The sequence below is a fragment of the Oryx dammah genome, unplaced genomic scaffold (genome assembly GCF_014754425.2).
Source record: "Oryx dammah isolate SB20612 unplaced genomic scaffold, SCBI_Odam_1.1 HiC_scaffold_3, whole genome shotgun sequence".
Lineage (NCBI taxonomy): Eukaryota > Metazoa > Chordata > Mammalia > Artiodactyla > Bovidae > Oryx > Oryx dammah.
The window spans coordinates 83,852,537-83,874,536 of NW_024070187.1; the positions used below are offsets into that span (position 1 = coordinate 83,852,537).

Sequence of the window (22,000 nt, forward strand, 5' to 3'; positions counted from 1 at the left end):
AACAGAAACTCATATAGTAAAATATTGGTAATGATATTTTTCATTTTGAAGTATTGTAACTATTGAGTCTGGTAGCATTAAAAGCATCCACAATGGTGTGTAACCATCAACTCTATCTGCACACTGAATATTTTCATCATCCTTCATGTCAGTTCTGTATCATTAAATAACTCCCTATTCCTCTCACTCCCTAGTCCCTGATAACTTCTGTTCTACTTTCTGTCTCTATAAATTTGATTACTTTGGTAACAAGTACAAGTGGAACCATGCAATATTTGTCTTCCACTGACAGCATTATTTTATTTCAGGGTTCATGCATGTTGCAATATATCAGAATTTCCTTTCTTTTTTAAGGTTGAATAATGTTTCATTATATATACATATATATATACAGGTTCTTAGTCAGTCAGTCATGTACACCTCTTTGAGGCCCTATGGACTGTAGTGCACTAGGCTGCTCTGTCCATGGGGATTCTCCAGGCAATAATACTGGAGTGGGTTGCCATGCCCTCCTCCAAGGGATCATCCCAACTCAGGGATTGAACCTAGGTCTCTTGCATTGCATGTGGATTCTTTACTGTCTGATTACCAGGGAAGCATATATATATATATATATTATTATATATATATATAATAATTGCAAAGCAGAAATAGAGACACAGGCGTAGAGAACAAATGTATGGATACCAAGGGGGAAATCAGGTGGGATAAATTGAGAGATAGGGATTGACATATATACACTAGTGATACCATGTATAAAATAAATAACTAAGGAGAACCTATTGTAAAGCATAAGGGACTCTAATCAGTGCTCTGTGGTGACCCAAATGTGAATGAAATCCACTAAAGATGGGATATATGTATTAATATAGCTGATTCACTTTGCTGTACAGTAGAAGCTAATACAGCATTGTAAAGCAACAATACTCCCATTAAAAAAAAAAAAGTTCTTTATCCATTCATTTTGCTCTCATGAATATTGTTGCTACGATTCACTTCAGTTCAGTTAAGTCACTCAGTCTCGTCCGACTCTGTGTGACCGCATGGACTGCAGCAGTTCAGGCTTCCCTGTCCATCGCCAACTCCCAGAGTTTACTCAAACTCATGTCCATCGAGTTGGTGATGCCATCCAACCATCTCATCCACTGTCATTCCCTTCTCCTCCTGCCGTCAATCTTTCACAGCATCAGGGTCTTTGCAAATGAGTCAGTTCTTCGCATCAGGTGGCCAAAGTATTGGAGTTTCAGTCTTAGCATCAGTCCTTCCAATGAATTTTCAGGACTGATCGCCTTCAGAATGGACTGGTTGGATCTCCTTGGAGTCCACGGGACTCACAAGAGTCTTCTCCAACACCACAGTTCAAAAGCATCAATTCTTCAGTGCTCAGCTTTCTTTACAGTCAAGCTCTCACATCCATACATGACTACTGGAAAAATCACAGCTTTGACTAGATGGATCTTTGTTGGCAAAGTAATGTCTCTTGCTTTTTAATATGCTGTCTAGGTTGATCATAGCTTTTCTTTCAAGGGGCAAGCGTCTTTTAATTTCAAGGCTGCAGTCACCATGTGCAGTGATTTTGGAGCCCAAGAAAATAAAGTCTGCCAATGTTTCCACTGTTTTCATGAAGTGGAAACATCTATTTGCCATGAAGTGATGGGACCAGATGCCATGATCTTAGCTTTCTGAATGTTGAGTTTGAGGTCAACTTTTTCATTCTCCTCTTTCACTTTCATCAAGAGGCTCTTTAGTTCTTCTTCACTTTCTGCCATAAGGATGGTGTTATCTGCATATCTGAGATTATTGATATTTCTCCCAGCAATCTTGAATCCAGCTTGTGTTTCTTCCAGCCTAGCATTTCTCATGATGTACTCTGCATATAAGTTAAATAAGCAGGGTGACAATATACAGCCTTGATGTATTCCTTTCCTTTTTTGGAAGCAGTCTGTTGTTCCATGTCCAATTCTAAATGTTGCTTTCCTGACCTGCATACATATTTCTCAAGAGGTCAGTCAGGTAGTTTGGTATTCCCATCTAAGAGTTTTCCAGAGTTTGTGGTGATCCACACCACCAAGAGAGTTCCTGAAAGAACATCTATTTCTGCTTTATTGACTATGCCAAAGCCTTTGACTGTGTGGATCACAATAAATTGTGGTGTTGGAGAAGACTCTTGAGAGTCCCTCGGACTGCAAGGAGATCCAACCAGTCCATTCTAAAGATCAGTCCTGGGTGTTCATTGGAAGGACTGATGTTGAAGCTGAAACTCCAATACTTTGGCCACCTGATGAGAAGAGCTGACTCATTTGATAAGACCCTGATGCTGTGAAAGATTGAAGGCAGGAGGAGAAGGGGATGACAGAGGAAGAGATGGCTGGATGGCATCACCAACTCGATGGACATGGGTTTGGGTGGATTCCGGGAGCTGGTCATGGACAGGGAGGCCTGGCATGCTGCAGTTCATGGGGTCACAAAGAGTTGGACATGACTGAGCAACTGAACTGAACTGAACACAATCAAAGGCTTCGGCATAGTCAATAAAGCAGAAATAGATGTTTTTCTGGAATTCTCTTGCTTTTTCAATGATCCAAAGGATTTTGGCAATTTGATCTCCGGTTCTTCTGCCTTTTCTAAAACCAGCTTGAACATCTGGAAGTTCACGGGTCATGTACTGTTGAAGCCTGGCTTGGAGAATTTTGAGAATTACTTTCCTAGCATGTGAGATGAGTACAATTTTGCAGTAGTTTGAGCATTCTTTGGCATTGCCTTTCTTTGGGATTGGAATGAAAACTGACCTTTTCCAGTCCTGTTGCCACTGCTGTGTTTTCCAAATTTGCTGGCATATGGAGTGAAGCACTTTCACAGCATCATCTTTTAGGATTTGAAATAGCTCAACCAGAATTCCATCATGTCCACTAGCTTTGTTTGTAGTGATGAGTCCTAAGGCCCACTTGACTTCACATTCCAGAATGTCTGGCTCTAGGTTGGTGATCACACCTCATGATTATCTGGGTCATGAATATCTTTTTCGTACAGTTCTTCTGTGTACTTGCCACTTCTTCTTAATATCTTCTGCTTCTGTTAAGTCCATACCATTTCTGTCTTTTATTGTACCCATCTTTGCATGAAATGTTCTTTTGGTATCTCTAATTTTCTTGAAGTGATCTCTAGACTTTCCCATTCTATTGTTTTCCTCTATTTCTTTGCATTGATCACTGAGGCAGGCTTTCTTATCTCTCCTTGCTATTCTTTCAAATTTTACATTCAAATGGGTATGATTATTGATGTACAAATATCTGTTTTAATCCTTGCTTTCAATTCCTTTCAATATATGGACCAAGATTAGAATTTCTAGGTCATATGATCCTATGTTTAACTTTGCAAGAAACCACAGGAATGTTTTCCACATCAGAGGCATCAGTTTTCACTCCTACTAGCAGTACACCAAGTTCCATTTCTCTACCTATACTTGTTGGTAGAGAACCAACACTTGTTATTTTCTTCTCACCAACACTTGTTACCAACTTACCAACTTGTTACCACTTCTCACCAACACTTGTTATTTTCCTTTTTTTTTCTTTTCTGATAATAGCTATCTCAATGAGTGAAGTGTTATTTCTATGTGCCTTTGATTTGTATTTCCATAATGATAAATGAGCTTCTTTTCATATACTTTTGACTATGTCTTCTTTGTAAAAGTCTATTCAAGTACTTTTTCATTTTTCAGTTAGATTTCTGTTGTTGTTGTCATTGTTATTGAGTTGTAGCAGTTTTTTATGTATTGTGCATATTCATTCCTTATCAGATACATAATTTGAAAAGATTTTCTCACAATCTGCATATTTTATCTCACTTTCTTAATAGTATCTTTTGATGCACAAAGTTCTTAATTCAAAGAAGTCTATATATTTTTTCTTTCTGCTTTTGCATTTGGTATCTTACCTATGAAAGCAGAATCCACCGTGGTGAAATTTTCCCTTAGGATTTTCTTGTAAAAATGCTGTCGTTTTACTTCAAAACTCTCTGATAGATTTTTGACTTGATTTTTTGTATTATGTCATAAGGGGACCATTCAATTTGCTTCCTTTGCATGTGGATTCAAGATCTTCTCTGCTAGTCTTCTGGTTATCCTCATTAATAGTTAATGAGAGCAATAAATTATTTCTCTTTGGTATGCCAGAGGAAAGCAAGCTCAGAGTCTTCCTACTCTGCCATCTCGGCTGCAATACTATCATAGTTTCTTATAATGCTTTTCATATCTATAAAACCATTAGTAATCTCACTAGGTTTATTTCTGACTTGAATTATTTTCATTTATTTTTTTCCCTTTTTCCAGTTTAGCTAATATTTTGATAATTTTGCTGATCATTTCAATGAACTAGTTTTCAGTTTTATTGATTTGCTATTTCTTTTAACTTTTTTATCTCTGCACTAATCTTCATTATTTCTTTCTACCAACTTTGGGTATAGTTTGACTTCTTTTCATAGTTCTTTAAGGTATGATATTGGAGAAGGCAATGGCAACCCACTCCCGTACTCTTGCCTGGAAAATCCCATGGATGGAGGAGCCTGGTAGGCTGTAGTCCATGGGGTCGCTAAGAATTGGACATGACTGAGTGACTTCACTTTCACTTTCCACTTTCATGCACTGGAGAAGGAAATGGCAACCCACTCCAGTGTTCTTGCCTGGAGAATCCCAGGGACGGGGGAGCCTGGTGGGCTGCCATCTCTGGGGTCACACAGAGTTGGACACGACTGGAGCGACTTAGCAGCAACAGCAGCAAGGTATGATATTAGGTTATTGATTTTAGGTCTTTCTTAATTCTAAATGTAAGCACATTTACCTATAAATTTCCCTCTGATCCCTGCTTCCTCTGCATCTCTTGTTTCGATCTCTTCTGTTTCATTAATTTAAAAACTATTTTTAATTGTTCTTGGAATTTATTTTTTGACCTATTCTTAACTTCCAAACATACAAAAACTCTGCTCCTTAATATTTCCATCCAAGCCTTCCTATAATTGATGTCATAAATTACATATTTAATCAGTGTTCCTAATTATATAAATTAATAATCATTTTAATGTATTTTTTAAAGTATTGAGAATATTTTTAAAAATTGGACTTACAACCAAAAGTCCAGGAAAACAATGACTTTTGCTTTGTCTTGTTTGGCTTTTTCTTTTAATACTTTTTTTGACCACCATCTGGCAGGTGGGAGGGCTTCCCTTGTGGCTCAGCTGGTAAAGAATCTGCCTTCAGTGCAGGAGACCTGGGTTTGATTCCTGGGTTGGGAAGATTCCTGGGTTTGATTCTTCAGTTGGGAAGATCCCCTGGAGAAGGGAATCCAGAAGGTTCCCTGGAGAAGTGCTACCCACTCCAGTATTGTGGCCTGAAGAGTTCCATGGACTGTATAGTCTATGGGGTCACAAAGAGTCAGACACAACTGAGTGACTTTCACTCACAACCAAAATTAGAATGATACCAGCTTTTAAAATTACCTTTGTTTTTACCTTTACTGAAGCTATTTATTTCTTCATATGGTTTGTGTTACTTTCCAGCAGCTTTTCCTTTCAGCCAAAAGGAGTCCCATTTGCATGTTTTTACTGACAAAGTCTAGTGGTAATAATGTATGCCAGCTTTTGTTTTTCTGGTAATGTCTTAATTTCTACCTCATCTTTGAAGAAAATTTTGCCTGATAAAATTCTCAGTTAACACTTTTTTTTTTTTTTTTCCTTTCAGCAGTTGGAATTTATCAATCTACTGCCTTCTGGATTCCAGGGTTTCTGATGAGAAATTTGCTGATCATCTGAGTGAAAATATCTTTCATGTGTTGAATTATTTCTGTCTGGGCTTCCCTGTTGGCTCAGGTGGTAAAGAATCTGCCTGCAATGTGGGAGACCAGGATTCAATCCCTGTGTTGGTAAGATCCCCTGGAGGAAGGCATGGCAACTCACTCCAATATTCCTGCCTAGAGAATCCACATGAACAGAGGAGCCTAACGGCTCCAGAATATTTTTTGTTCTTTTAATTTCCCCCTTTATCAGTATTTTACTTCATTTCTACTTCATTTTCTGCTCTCTGTGCATCTTTAGGACAGTGGTTTTAAAGGTTTTTTTCCAGTAATTGCAAACTCCAGGCTTCCTCAGGAATAGTTTCTCTCAATTAATTTTGTTCCTTTGATTGAAACATATTTTATCTAATTTTTTATCTTGCTGTATTTGTTGAAAACTGTACTTTTGATTTTTATAATGTACTAATTCTAAAAATCAGATTCACCCTTCTTCTTAGTGTCTAATTTTTTAGTTTTTTGATTGTTGAAGAATTTATTTTTTTCCAGGAATCAGGCTATGATTAAAGACTTAGGACTTTAAGGTCTTTTCAGAACTTTTATAAACCTGATTCTTTTCCTGGATATGAATACAGCTTTCTAAAGTTTGCTGTATGTGAGTTTTTTTTTAATAGCCTAATTCTTTAATGTCTGATTCTCAAATGAAGGAAAAAAAGGGACAGAATTTTTTTAAATAGTGCTGATGTTTTTTTATTTCTACAAATGAGCTGGATTTTAATTTTTTTTTAATTATTTGGCTACATCTTGAGGCACACAGGATCTTAGTTCCCAACCAGGGATGTAACTCATACTCCCTGATACAAACTGCCAGGGAAGTTTCCAGGAAGAAATCTTTACAATAACAGTAATCTCAACTATTGACTGGTGATTGTGTGTTAGACACTGCAGTAAGTACTTTCATATGTTGTCTCTTTTTATTCTCCATAACAAGTCTATAAGGGAGGTATTATTTACACATTTTATATATGAGGAAAACTTCAAATTAGATTTGTCTAATTTTCTTGTACCAGAGCCAGGATTGAAACTTGATCTATATGACTCTAAGCCCATAATCTTAACTCAGTGAGCAAGTAAGTCTTTTGAGTTGAATGCTGTCATTTGTTCTTGTTTCTTTTTTTTCTTTAATAGACTTGTTCTGATTTTTCATGGATCACAATAGTCCCCTCCTATGTATGAACTCAACATCTAAAATAACTATTTATGCTCTAAGTACTAACAAGTTTAAGCCTCTACTTTCAGAAAGCATTCACTATTTGAAAGATGGTATCTAATAAGTGGACCTGAATAACTGAATCTTCTTAAATGTGTCAAAAATCTCCAAACATCCCACTCATTGCATTAATCTCTAGATTTATGTTTATTCTAATTATACTTTATCATAAAGATTAAAATATATAAGCTTCTGATAATGGGATTTGAAATAATTGTGGTCAATATGTGGGGCTACAGCTCAGTGATCAAGGGCACTAATCAGCATTAAAGAACCCCAATATGTAAAGAATAGGGTCTTTATTGCACATCATGGTGCCACTAAATTATACAGGGTACACAGGCATGCTGACTACCAGAAGGTTGGATAATGGAGGTTTTGAAGCTGGTGCTGTGCTAAAGGGCTGAAATGACCAAATTAACTACAGTTTACCAGTCTGGCTTTACCCTGCAAGTTGCAAGTACTCAGAGTTCCAATATGATTACTTCAGACAGCTTCTTTAAAAAAAAAAAAAATTATTGGAATATAGTTGATTTAAAATATTGTGTTAGTTTCACATGTACAGCAAAGTGATTCAGTTATACATATACATATATTCACTTTTATTAGATTTTTTCCTATGTAATTTATTATAGAGTATTGAGTAGAGTTCCTTGTGCTCTACAGTAATTCTTTTTATCTATTTTATATAAAGTATTGTGTACATGTCAATTCCAATCTCCCAATTTCTCCCCCAACCCAGTTCAGTTCAGTTCAGTTCCTCAGTCATGTCCGACTCTTTGCGACCCCATGAATCGCAGCACGCCAGGCCTCCCTGTCCATCACCAACTCCCAGAGTTCACTCAGACTCACGTCCATTAAGTCAGTGATGCCAGCTATCTCATCCTCTGTTGCCCCCTTCTCCTTCTGCCCCCACTTTCCCAGCATCAGAGCCTTTTCCAGTGAGTCAACTCTTCTCATGAGGTGGCCAAAGTACTGGAGTTTCAGCTTCAGCATCATTCCCTCCAAAGAAATCCCAGAGCTGATCTCCTTCAGAATGGACTGGGTGGATCTCCTTGCAGTCCAAGGGACTCTCAAGAGTCTTCTCCAACACCACAGTTCAAAAGCATCAATTCTTCAGCACTCAGCTTTCTTCACAGCCCAACTCTCACATCCATACATGACCACTGGAAAAACCATAGCCTTGACTAGACGGATCTTTGTTGGCAAAGTAATGTCTCTGCTTTTAAATATGCTATCTAATTTGGTCATAACTTTTCTTCCAAAGAGTAAGCGTCTTTTAATTTTAATCCCCCCCACCCCTCTGGTAATCATAAGTTTGCTTTCTGTATCTATAACTTTATTTCTATTTTGCCAATAAGTTCATTTGTACCCCTTCTTTAGATTCCACATATAAGTGATATCAAATGCTCTTGGTCTTTCTCTGTCTGACTAATTTCATTCAGTATGACAGTCTCTAGGTACATTCACATTTGTGTAAATGGCATTATTTTGTTCCTTTCTATGACTGAGTATTCCATTGCATGTACCACATCTTCTTCACCCATTTCTTTGTCGATGGACATTTAGGTTGATTTCATGCCCTGACTATTGCGAACTGTGCTGCTACTGAACACGTTGGTGCATATGTCTTCCTGAATTATGGTTTTCTCAAAATATAAGCCCAAGAATGGGATTGTTGGATCATTTGGTAGCCCTTTTAGCTTTTTAAGGGATCTCCATACTGCTCAACATAGTGGCTGTACCAATTTACATTATCACCAATACTGTAGGAGGGTTCCCCTTTCTCCTCAACCTCTCCAGCATTTACTGTATGAAGATTTTCTGATGATGGTCATTCTCTTCATTGTGTGATGATATCCCATTACAGTTTTCATTTGTATTTCTCTAATAAGTGATGTTGTCCTAATTTTCATGTGTTTGTTGGCCATCTTATGTTTCCTTGAGAGAAATATCTAGTTAGATCTTCCACCATTTAAAATTTTTTAAATATATATTGAGCTGCATGAGCTGGTTGTATATTTTAGAGATTAATTCCTTCATTTGTAAATTGTTTTTCCAGTTCTGATGCTTGTCTCCATTTTGTTTATGGTTTCCTTTGCTTGCAAAAACTTTTAAGCTTAATTAGGTCCTATTTGTTTTTTTGTTTGTTTGTTTTTATTTCCATTACTCTAAGTGGTGGATCAAAAAGATCTCATTGAGATTTATGTCAGAGAGAGTTCTGCCTATTTTTTCCTCTAAGAGTTTAATAGTATTTGCTGTTACATTTAGGTCTTTAAACCATTTTGAGTTCAAAATTGTGTATAGTGTTAGGGAGTTTCCTATTTTTATTCCTTTAAATGTAGCTATCCAGTTTTCCCAGCACCACTTATTGAGGAGACTGTTTTTTTCCACTGTATATTCTTGCTTCCTTTGTCATAGATTAATTGGCCATAGGTGTGTGAGTTTATTTCTGGAGTTTCTTTCCTGTTTCATTGCTCTGTATTTCTGTTTTGTTTTTTTTTTTTTTTTTTTTTTTTGCACCAGTACCATATTGTCTTTATTACTGTAGCTTTGTAGTACAGTCTGAAATTGGGGAGCCTGATTCCTCCTACTCCATTTCTCTTTCTGAAGATCACTTTGGCTATTTGGGGGGTTTTGTGTCTCCATACAAAGTGTACATTTTTTGTTCTAATTCTGTGAAAAATGCCATTGGTAATTTGATAGGGATTGTATTAAATCTGTAGATTGGTTTGGGTAGTATAGCCATTTTCATAATATAGATTCTTCCAAACCAGGAACATAGCATATCTCTCCATCTGTTTGTGTTATCTTTGATTTCTTTCATCAATATTCATAGTTTTCTGAATATAGATCTTTTGCCTCCTTTGTTAGGTTTACTCTTAGGTATATTTTCTTTTTGATGTGATAGTAAATGGTATTGTTTTCTTAATTTCTCTTTCTGGTCTTTGTTGTTAAGTGCATAGGAATGCAAGAGATTACTGTGTATTGATTTTGTATCCTGCAACTTTACCAACTTCATTCTTGAGCTCTAGCAGTTTTTTGGTAGCATATTTAGGATTTTCAATGTATAGTATCATGTCAAATTTGAATTCCTTTTTATTTTTATTTTTTTCACTCTAATTGCCATGGTTAGTACTTCCTAAATGAACTTCTCTGGATAGTAGAAAAAGTTGAGGTGACAACTAGAAATAAGAAAACTTCAAATGGTAAAGCTACCTAGTAAGGAAAACACACAGTAAAGACAGGATAACATCCACACACAAATATGATATTGAAACCAGAAACTATGACAAGTGGAGATTACAGATGTAGGATATTGAAAATGCATTTTGAAAAGATATTTGAAAGTAAAAGATCAACAACTTAAAACAATCTTTTTTATATATGAAAGTGAAAGTCGTTCAGTCTTGTCTGACTCTTTGCGACCCCGAGGGTATAGTCCACGAAATTCTCTAGGCCAGAATACTGGAGTGGGTAACCTTTCCCTTCTCCAGGGGATCTTCCCAACCCAGGGATTGAACCCAGGTCTCCCATATTGCAGGTGGATTCTTTACCATCTAAGACACAAGGCAAGCCAAGAATGCTGGATTGGGTAGCCTATCCTTTCTCCAGCAGATCTTCCAGATCCAGAAATAGAACTGGGGTCTCCTGTATTGCAGGCAGACTCTTTACCAACTGAGCTATCAGGGAAGACCCTTGTCTATATATAGACTGCTATATCAAAATCTTATGGGAAATGCAAAGCAAAATCTACAATAGATTCACATATAAAAGAGAAAAAGCAATCAAAACACAAAGCAAACTATTGTCATCCAGCCACAAGAGAAGATGGGAAAAAAGGAAGGGAAGAAAAAAATCTATGGAAACAAACCCCAAACAATTAAGAAAATGACAATAGGAGTATACGTATCGATAAATACCTTAAATGCAAATGGAATAAATGCTCTAACCAAAACACATAGACTGATAATTGATAAAGAAAACCAGACTCATATATATGCTGTCTACAAGATACCTACTTTAGACCTAGGGACACATACAGATTGAAAGTGAGGATATGGAAAAGATATTCCATGCAAATGGAAAGTAAAAGAAAATTGAGGTAGTAATACTTATATCACACAAAATAGACTTTAAGAAAAGGATTGCTACAAGAGAAAAAGAAGGACATTACATAATGATCAAGGAATCAATCTAAGAAGATATAACAGCTTTTAAAGTATATGCACCCAAGATAGGAGAGCCTCACTATATAAGGCAAATGCTAACAGCCATAAAAAGGGAAATCAACAATAACATAATAATAGTAGGGGCACTTACACCAATGGGAAGATCTTACAGACAGAAGATCAATAAGAAAACACAAGTCTTAAATGACACATTAGATTAAATACATTTAATTGATATTTATGACATTCCATCTGAAAGCAGCAAAGTACAGTTTCTTCTCAAGTGCACACAGAGAATTCTCCAGGATAAATCACATGTTGGGTCACAAAGCACATTTTGGTAAATTTGAGAAATTTGAAATTGTATCAAACATCTTTTTCTGATCACAACACTATGAGATTAGAAACCAGGGGAAAAACAGGGGGGGGAAAAAACTAAAACAACATAAACACATGGAGGCTAAACAATGTTACTAAACTACCAGTGGATCACTGAGGAAATAAAATAGGAAATTAAAAAATAAATCTAAAGACAAATGACAACAAAAATGCAATATCTAAAACATAGGGGGCACAACAAAAGCAGTTCTAAGAAGGGAAGTTTTTAATAATACAATCTTAACTTAAGTAATAAAAAACTAAAATAAATAACCTATCCTTATATCTGAGGCAGCTAGAGAAAGAATACACAAAACCAAAGTTAGTAGAATGAAAGAAGTCATAATAATCAAAGCAGTAATAAATGAAATAAAGACAAAGAAAACAGTAGCAAAGATCAATGAGACTAAAATCTTGTTCTTTGAGAAAGAAGCAAAATTAACAAAATTTTAGCCAAATTCATCAAACAGCAAAGGGAAAGGGTTCAAATCAATAAAATGAGAAATAAAAAAGAAGTTACAATGCACAATACAGAAATACAAAGGATTATAAGGGACTATTAGAAGTAACTGTATGCCATTAAAAAACAACCTGAAAGAAATGGACAACTTCTTAGAAAAGTATAGTCTCCGAAAACTGAATCGGGAAGAAACAGAAAATATAGACAAACCAATCACAAGTACTAAGATTGAAACTGTGATTTAAAATGTTCCAACCAACAAATGACCAGAACCCAATAGCTTTACAGGCAAATTCTGTCAAAATTTAGAGAAGAATTGATACCTATTTTTCTGAAACTCTTCCAAAAAATTGCAGAGGAAGGAACATTCTGAAGCTCATTATATGAGACCATCATCACCCTGATACCAAAAACAAAGATATCACAAAAAAAGAATATTACAGGCCAATATCACTGATGAACATAGATGCAAAAATCTTCAACAAAATACTAGCAAACTGAATCCAACAAGGCATAAAAAGGATCATACACTATAATCAAGTGGGATTTATTTCAGAGATGCAAAGATTGTCCAATATACACAAATCAATTGATGTGATACACCACATTAACAATTGGTAAAGAATCTTTCAGTCAGTAAAGAATCTGCCTGCAATGCAGGAGACCCAGGTTCAATTCCTGGGTCAGGAAGACCCCTGGAGAAGGAAATGTCAACCCACTCCAGTATTCTTGCCTGGAGAATCCCATGGACAGAAAAGCCTGGCAAGCTACAGTCATGGGGTCCCGGGAGTCAGACATGACTTAATGACTAAACCACCACCACCACCACCACATTAACAAACTAAAGAGTAAAACCATATGATCATCTTAACTGATGCAGAAAAACCTTTTGACAAAATTCAACACCCATTTATGATAAAAACCCTAGACTGTGGGAATAGAGGGATGCTACCTCAGCATAATAAAGACCATATTTGACAAACCCAGGGCTTCTCTGATATCTCAGTTGGCAAAGAATCCACCTGTGAGGGGAGACCCCCCAGATCCACTCCTGGGTTGGAAAGATCTGCTGGAAAAGGGATAGACTACCCACTCCAATAATCTTGGGCTTCCCTCGTGGTTCAGCTCATAAAGAATCCGCCTGCAATGCAGGAGACCTGGCTTAGATCCCTGGGTTGGGAAGATAGCTTGGAGAAGGGAAAGGCGACCCACTCCAGTGTTCTGGCCTAGAGAGTTCCGTGGAGTATACCCATGGGGTCGCAAAGATTTAGACTCCACTGAATGACTTTCACTTTCATGACAAACCCATAGCAAACATTACTCTCAATGATTAAAACTGAAAGCACTTCTTCTAAGACCAGGGACAAGACAAGGATGTTCCCTCTCACCATTTTTATTCAACATAGTTTTGGAGAGACACTTTTTGGTTCTTCCAGCCCTTCGTTGACACCACTCTTAAACATTGTATTTTAACGCAATTGAAAGTTCAATATTTTTATAATAATGCTTTTTAGGTTAAATGCTTAAATGGGTACTACTTCTACAAAGCAATTTTTGAAAGTAATTTGGATATAAATATAAGAATTGTCATAATTGTTTGAAACTTAAACATGTTGTAAAGGTCTGTTTTAACTAAAACTAGGAAAAAATTAAAAAGTATATAGCTGGAATATTATAAAGTATATGAGTGGGTCATGGTGGAGAGGTCTGACACAACATGGTACACTGGAGAAGGGAATGGCAAGCCACTTCAGTATTCTTGCCTTGAGAACCCCATGAACAGTATGAAAAGGCAAAATGATAGGATACCAAAAGAGGAACTCCCCAGGTCATTAGGTGCCCAATATGCTACTGGAGATCAGTGGAGAAGTAACTCCAGAAAGAATGAAGGGATGGAGCCAAAGCAAAAACAATACCCAGCTGTGGATGTGACTGGTGATAGAAGCAAGATCTGATGCTGTAAAGAGCAATATTGCATAGGAACCTGGAATGTCAGGTCTGTGAATCAAGGCAAATTGGAAGTGGTCAAACAAGAGATGGCAATGGTGAACGTCAACATTCTAGGAATCAGCAAACTAAAATGGACTGCAATGGGTGAATTTAACTCAGATGACCATTATATCTACTATAGCGGGCAGGAATCCCTCAGAAGAAATGGAGTAGCCATCATGGTCAACAAAAGAGTCCGAAATGTAGTACTAGGATGCAATCTCAAAAACAACAGAATGATCTCTGTTCATCTCCAAGGCAAACAATTCAATATCACAGTTATCCAAGTCTATGCCCCAACCAGTAATGCTGAAGAAGCTGACGTTGAACGGTTTTATGAAGGCCTACAAGACCTTTTAGAACTAACACCCAAAAAAGATGTCCTTTTTATTATAGGGGACTGGAATACAAAAGTAGGAAGTCAAGAAACATCTGGAGTAACAGGCAAATTTGGCCTTGGAATGTGGAATGAAGCAGGGCAAAGACTAATAGAGTTTTGCCAAGAAAATGCACTGGTCATAGCAAACACCCTCTTCCAACAACACAAGAGAAGACTCTACACATGGACATCACCAGATGGTCACCACCGAAATCAGACTGATTATATTCTTTGCAGCCAAAGATGGAGAAGCTCTATACAGTCAACAAAAACAAGACCAGGAGCTGACTGTGGCTCAGATCATGAACTCTTTACTGCCAAATTCAGACTTAAACTGAAGAAAGTAGGGAAAACCACTAGACCATTCAGGTATGACCTCAATCAAATCCCTTATGATTATACAGTGGAAGTGAGAAATAGATTTAAGTGACTAGATCTGATAGATAGAGTGCCTGATGAACTATGGAATGAGGTTCGTGACATTGTACAGGAGACAAGGATCAAGACCATCCCCATGGAAAAGAAATGCAAAAAAGCAAAATGGCTGTCTGGGGAGGCCTTACAAATAGCTGTGAAAAGAAGAGAAGCAAAAAGCAAAGGAGAAAAGGAAAGATATAAGCATTTGAATGCAGAGTTCCAAATAATAGCAAGAAGAGATAAGAAAGCCTTCTTCAGCAATCAATGCAAAGAAATAGAGGAAAAGAACAGAATGGGAAAGACGAGAGATCTCTTCAAGAAAATTAGAGATACCAAGGGAACATTTCATGCAAAGATGGGCTCAATAAAGGACAGAAATGGTCTGGACCTAACAGAAGCAGAAGATATTAAGAAGAGGTGGCAAGAATACACAGAAGAACTGTACAAAAAAGATCTTCATGACCCAGATAATCATGATGATGTGATCACTCACCTAGAGCCAGACATCTTGGAATGTGAAGTCAAGTGGGCCTTAGAAAGCATCACTACGAACAGAGCTAGCGGAGGTGATGGAATTCCAGTTGAGCTGTTTCAAATCCTGAAAGATGACGCTGTGAAAGTGCTGCACTCAATATGCCAACAAATTTGGAAAACTCAGCAGTGGCCACAGGACTGGAAAAGGTCAATTTTCATTCCAATTCCAAAGAAAGGTAATGCCAAAGAATGCTCAAACTACCACACAATTGCATTCATCTCACATGCTAGTAAAGTAATGCTCAAAATTCTCCAAGCCAGGCTTCAGCAATACGTGAACTGTGAACTCCCTGATGTTCAAGCTGGTTTTCAAAAAGGCAGAGGAGCCCGAGATCAAATTGCCAACATCTGCTGGATCATGGAAAAAGCAAGAGAGTTCCAGAAAAACATCTATTTCTTCTTTATTGACTATGCCAAAGCCTTTGACTGTGTGGATCACAATAAACTGTGGAAAATTCTGAAAGAGATGGGAATACCAGACCACCTAACCTGCCTCTTGAGAAATCTGTATGCAGATCAGGAAGCAACGGTTAGAACTGGACATAGAACAACAGACTGGTTCCAAATAGGAAAAGGAGTACGTCAATGCTGTATATTGTCACCCTGCTTATTTAACTTCTTAGCAGAGTACATCATGAGAAACGCTGGACTGGAAGGAACACAAGCTGGAATCAAGATTGCTGGGAGAAATATCAATAACCTCAGATATGCAGATGACACCACCCTTATGGCAGAAAGTGAAGAGGACCTAAAAAGCCTCTTGATGAAAGTGAAAGAGGAGAGCGAAAAAGTTGGCTTAAAGCTGAACATTCGGAAAACGAAGATCATGGCATCTGGTCCCATCACTTCATGGGAAATAGATGGGGAAACAGTGGAAACAGTGTCAGACTTTATTTTTGGGGGCTCCAAAATCACTGCAGATGGTTACTGCAGCCATGAAATTAAAAGACGCTTACTCCTTAGAAGGAAAGTTATGACCAACCTAGATAGCATATTCAAAAGCAGAGACATTACTTTGTCAAAAAAGGTCTGTCTAGTCAAGGCTATGGTTTTCCAGTGGTCAAGTATGGATGTGAGAGTTGGAGTGTGAAGAAGGCTGAGCACCGAAGAATTGATGCTTTTGAACTGTGGTGTTGGAGAAGACTCTTGAGAGTCCCTTGGACTGCAAGGAGATCCAACCAGTCCATTCTGAAGATCAGCCCTGGGATTTCTTTGGAAGGAAAGATGCTGAAGCTGAAACTCCAGTACTTTGGCCACCTCATGTGAAGAGTTGACTCACTGGAAAAGACTCTGATGCTGGGAGGGATTGGTGGCAGGAGGAGAAGGGGACGACCGAGGATGAGATGACTTGATGGCATCACGGACTTGATGGACATGAGTCTGAGTGAACTCAGGGAGATGGTGATGGACAGGGAGGCCTGGCGTGCTGCGATTCATGGGGTCACAAAGAGTCAGACACAACTGAGCGACTGAACTTAACTGAACTGAACTGAATATTTATAAATCTTTACTATATTATTAAAGTTTTAACTATTTAAGAATCATTATTGATTAGTGGCCATATATATAAGCCCATACCAAACATTATTCTTAATGGTGAAAAACTGAAAACATTCTTCCTAAGATCAGCAACAAGACAAGGGTGTCCTCTCTTATCACTATTATTCAACGTATTTTTGGAAGTTCTAGCTACAACAATCAGAGAAGAAAAAGAAGCAAAAGGAATCCAGATTGGAAAAGAAGAAATAAAGCTCTCACTGTTTGCAGATGACATGATAGTACACGTAGAAAACCTTAAAGATACTATCAGAAAATTACTAAAACTAGTCAGTGAATTTAGCAAAGTCTCAGGATACAAAATCAATACACAGAAAACACTAGCACCCCTATATAGCAGCAATGAAAAATCAGAAAAAGAAATTAAGGAATCAACCCCATTCACCATTACAACAAAAAGAATTAAATATCTAGGAATAGACCTACCTAACCTTGGACTGCAAGGAGATCCAACCAGTCCATTTTAAAGGAGATCAGTCCTGGGTGTTCATTGGAAGGACTGATGCTAAAGCTGAAACTCCTGTACTTTGGGCACCTCATGCGAAGAGTTGACTCATTGGAAAAGACCCTGATGCTGGGAGGGATTGGGGGCAGGAGGAGAAGGGGACGACAGAGGATGAGATGGCTGGATGGCATCACCGACTCGATGGACATGAGTTTGGGTGAACTCCGGGAGTTGGTGATGGACAGGGAGGCCTGGCGTGCTGCAATTCATTGTGTCGCAAAGAGTCGGACACAACTGAGCGACCGAACTGAATTGAAGGAGACAAAAGAACTACACACAGAAAATTATAAGACACTGATGAAAGAAATCAAAGATGATATAAACAGATGAGGAGATTGTCCACACTCCTGGATAGGAAGAATCAATATTGTCAAAATGACTATACAACCAAATGCAATCTACAGATTCAATGCAATCCTTATCAAATTATCAGTGGCATTTATCACAGAACTAGAATAGAAAAATTCACAATTCATATGGAAACACAAAAGACCCCAAATACCCAAAGCAGTCTTGAGAAAGAAGAATGGAGCTGGAGGAATCAAACTTCCTGATTTCAGATTATACTACAAAGTTACAGTCATTAAGACAGTATGGTACTGGCACAAAAACAAAAATACAGGCCAATGGAACAAGATAGAAAGCCCAGGAATAAACTGATGCACCTATGGGTACCTTATTTTTGACAAAGGAGGCAAGAATATACAATGGGGCAAAGACAGTCTTTTCAATAAGTGTTGCTGGGAAAATTGGACAACTACATGTAAAAGAATGAATTTAGAACAATTCTTAACACCATAAATAAAGATAAACTCAAAATGTATTAAAAAGCTAAATGTAAGACCAAAAACTATAAAACTCTAAGAGGAAAACATAGGCAGAGAACTCGCTGACATACATCAAGGCAAGATCCTCTATGATCCACCCCCTAGACTAATGGAAATAAAAACAAAAGTAGACAAGTGAGACCCTGTTAAGCTTAAAAGCTTTTGCACAGCAAAGAAGCTATAAACAAGGTGAAAAGACAGCCCTCAGAATGGGAGAAAATAATAGCAAATGATACAACTGACAGAGGATTAGCTTCCAAAATATACAAGCAGCTCGTATAACTCAATACCAAAAAACAAACAACTCAATAAAAAGGTGCGAAAAAGACCTAAACTGACATTTCTCCAAAGAAGACATATAGATGGCTAACAAACACATGAAAAGATGCTCAACATCACTCATTATTAGAGAAATGCAAATCAAAACTACAATGAGATATTACCTCACATTGGTCAGAATGGCCATCATCAAAATGGGTACAAATAATAAATGCTGGACAAAGTGTGGAAGAAAGGGAAACCTTTTGCACTGTTGATGGGAATGTAAGCTGATAAAGCCACTATGGAAGACAGTATGGAGATTCTTTTAAAAACTAGGAATAAAACCACAATGTGCTGTGTTTTAGTCGCTAAATTGTGTCCAACTCTTTCAATCCCATGGACCATGCCTGCCAGACTCCTCTGTCCATGGGATTCTCCAGGCAAGAATACTGGAGTGGGTTGCCATTTCCTTCTCCAGGGGATCTTCCTGACCTAGGAAACAAACCCGAGTCTCCTGCATTGCAGGCAGATGATTTACCAACTGAGCTAGGAGGGAAGCCCAGCTATGACCCAGCAGTCTCACTCTCAGGCATATACCCTGAGGAAACCAAAACTAAAAAAGACGTATGTATCCAAATATTCATTGCAGCACTATTTACAATAGCTAGAACATGAAAACAACCTAGATGACCATTGATAGATGAATGGATAAATAAATTGTGCTACATATACACAATGGGATATTACTCAGCCATAAAAAGGAACTCATTTGAGTCAGTTCTAATGAGGTGGATGAAACTAGAGCCTATTATACAGAGTGAAGAAAGTTAGAGAGAGAAAGATAAATATTGTATACTAATGTATATATATGGAATCTAGAAGGATGGTATCAAAGAATTTATTTGCAGGGCAGCAATGGAGAAACAGACATAGAGAACAGACTTATGGACATGGGGAGAGGAGATGAGAGGATGAGATATATGGAGAAAGTAACATGGAAACTTACATTACCATATGTAAAATAGATGAAGTGAAGAAGTGAACTGAAAGTTGCTCAGTTGCGTCTGACTTTTTTGCGGCCCCATGGGTATAGTCCATGAAATTCTCCGGGCCAGAATACTGGACTGGATGGCTGTTCCCTTCTCCAGGGAATCTTCCCAACCCAGAGATCATATCCAGTTCTCCTGCATTGCAGGGGGATTCTTTACCAGCTGAGCCACAAGGGAAGCCCAAGAATACTGGAGTGGGTAGCCTATCCCTTCTTCAGAGGATATTCCCAACCCAGGAATCCAACCGGGGTCTCCTGTCTTGCAGGCAGATTCTTTACCAGGTAAGCTATCAGGGAAGGCTGTAAAATAGATAGCCAATGGAAATTTGCTGTATGTCTCAGTGAACTGAAGTGGGGGCTCTGTACCAACCAGAGAAGTAGGATGGGGAGGGAGATGGGAGGGAGTTTCAAGAGGGAAGAAACATATGTATACCTATGGCTGATTCATGTTGAGGTTTGACAGAAAACAGCAAAATTCTATAAAGCAATTATCCTTCAATTAAAAAATGTGAGACAGAAAAAAGAGACACAGATGTACAGAACAGTCTTTTGGACTCTGTGGGAGAGGGAGAGGGTGGAATGATTTGGGAGAATGGCATTGAAACATGTATAATATCATATAAGAAATGAATCATCAGTCTAGGTTCGACACAGGATACAGGATGCTTGGGGCTGGTGCACTGGGATGACCCAGAGAGATGGTATGGGGAGGGAGGTGGGAGGGGGGTTCAGGATTGGGGACACGTGTACACCCGTGGCGGATTCATGTTGATGTATGGCAAAACAATACAATATTGTAAAGTAAAAAAATAAAATAAAATCTGGAAAAAAATGAATAAATTTTAAAAAGAATCATTATTTAGGATTGCTATTTAGGATCATTTTTAGGATTCATTTTCTAGGATTATTAAAAGAATCTTTATTTAGGATTATTTTTAGAATCTAAGCTCTTAGTTTCAGGTTCAACGACTCACGTTCAAAAAAATTAATCATAAGGAAGTATAGTCCCAAGACATTCTGTAAATCAAGCCTATTATTTTCATTATCTTTTCCTTTATTCTCTGTCATGTTATTTGTAACTTGTTTATATGCTTCAGATTTAAAGAAAATATAAGAACAGCAAAAAAAAAAAAAAAGTTAGATTACATGGATGCCTTAAAACCTATGCACAAAGCTGACTGATCATTTAACAATAGCAAATGATTAAGTTTTACCTCGTTATTTAAGGAAAATACTACAATAGATTTTCCTGTGAATAATGCCACTTTTAAAGCAAGGTAGCAATCAAATATCCCCTTTTAACATTTATACTTTTTCTTTAGGGTTCACTTAAATTGACATTACCAATATCAATAGATTTTTCTATGTCTTAAATGTGTACTTTTATAGAGGTTTTAAAATAACTGTCCCTGAAAAAAATATTATCTGACCTTCTGTGGAATCTGGGCAAGCACTGATGCGATCATATTAGACTTTTCTTCTGAGAGGTTTTTGATCATTGACCCCAGAGTAAACACCACGACTCCATCTTTTCCAGAGCTTTGAACAAACTCTTCGAATTCCTATAAAGAAAACAGTGTTTGTAATATAAAAGCTTACAGTTATAATAGATGTCACACTTTTTTCTCAATGTGTCTGAATAATTAGAACAATTCTGTACTTTCACGTTAATGATTTCACTGTATAATAGATGACCTGAAATCATTTCTTATTAAACAAGTTAAAAATTATCTTTACTAAAGGCTTATTTAGTAAAGCATATTTCAGGTATGTGTGTTTCTGTGCATGTATGTTTGTATTTACAAATTATTGACCGCCTGTTATCTTCTGCCATTTGCTGAACTCTTTACATGTATCATTTAGCTTACATATTGGTAATTTTATGAGATATGTATACATTTACATATCTCAGTAAGGTTAAGTAATTTGTCCAAGCCTACACAGCAGTAGGTGGCAGAGCAAATTTCTACCTTTAAGATAAATAGTTCTGGTGCTGCACTTTATATTTTGTCTTAGAAGCTAATAAGATTATCTTTCATTTTTCTGCTAAATCATGGTCAGCACAATGACATGATTTTGGTATATTTACTTTTCCTGCTTTCTAACTTTCAATTTTCTTTTATTTTTGTTATATTTGTTTTTTATATAAGCTTCCGCAAACACAATCAGGAATGAGGTAGCCAAGTAACTCCTGACCAGACAAGTAATGCAGAAATACCTATAAAACATACTCTGAGAATTACAGGAATATAGTAGAAATATATAATTTTAAGTTAAAAATAGCATATTCAATCATGGTGGCGGGGCGGTCCCCCCGCGGGGGCCCGGGCATCCGGCGGGCCGGCGGAGGCGGCGACTCTGGACGCGAGCCGGGCCCTTCTCGTGGATCGCCCCAGCTGCGGCGGGCGTCGCGGCCGCCC

At 37.5% G+C, this 22,000-nt stretch overlaps 1 protein-coding gene across 1 annotated transcript in view; it reads right to left on the reverse strand.

The window, feature by feature from the left end:
• The window catches only part of LOC120862203 (UDP-glucuronosyltransferase 2C1-like), a 39,891-nt gene that overhangs the window by 10,241 nt on the left and 7,650 nt on the right, over positions 1–22,000 (reverse strand). Inside the window, exon 3 of the mRNA XM_040238323.1 lies at positions 21,011–21,142. Coding sequence (XP_040094257.1) covers positions 21,011–21,142 — 132 coding nt within the window. The remainder of the gene's footprint in view (positions 1–21,010; positions 21,143–22,000) is intronic.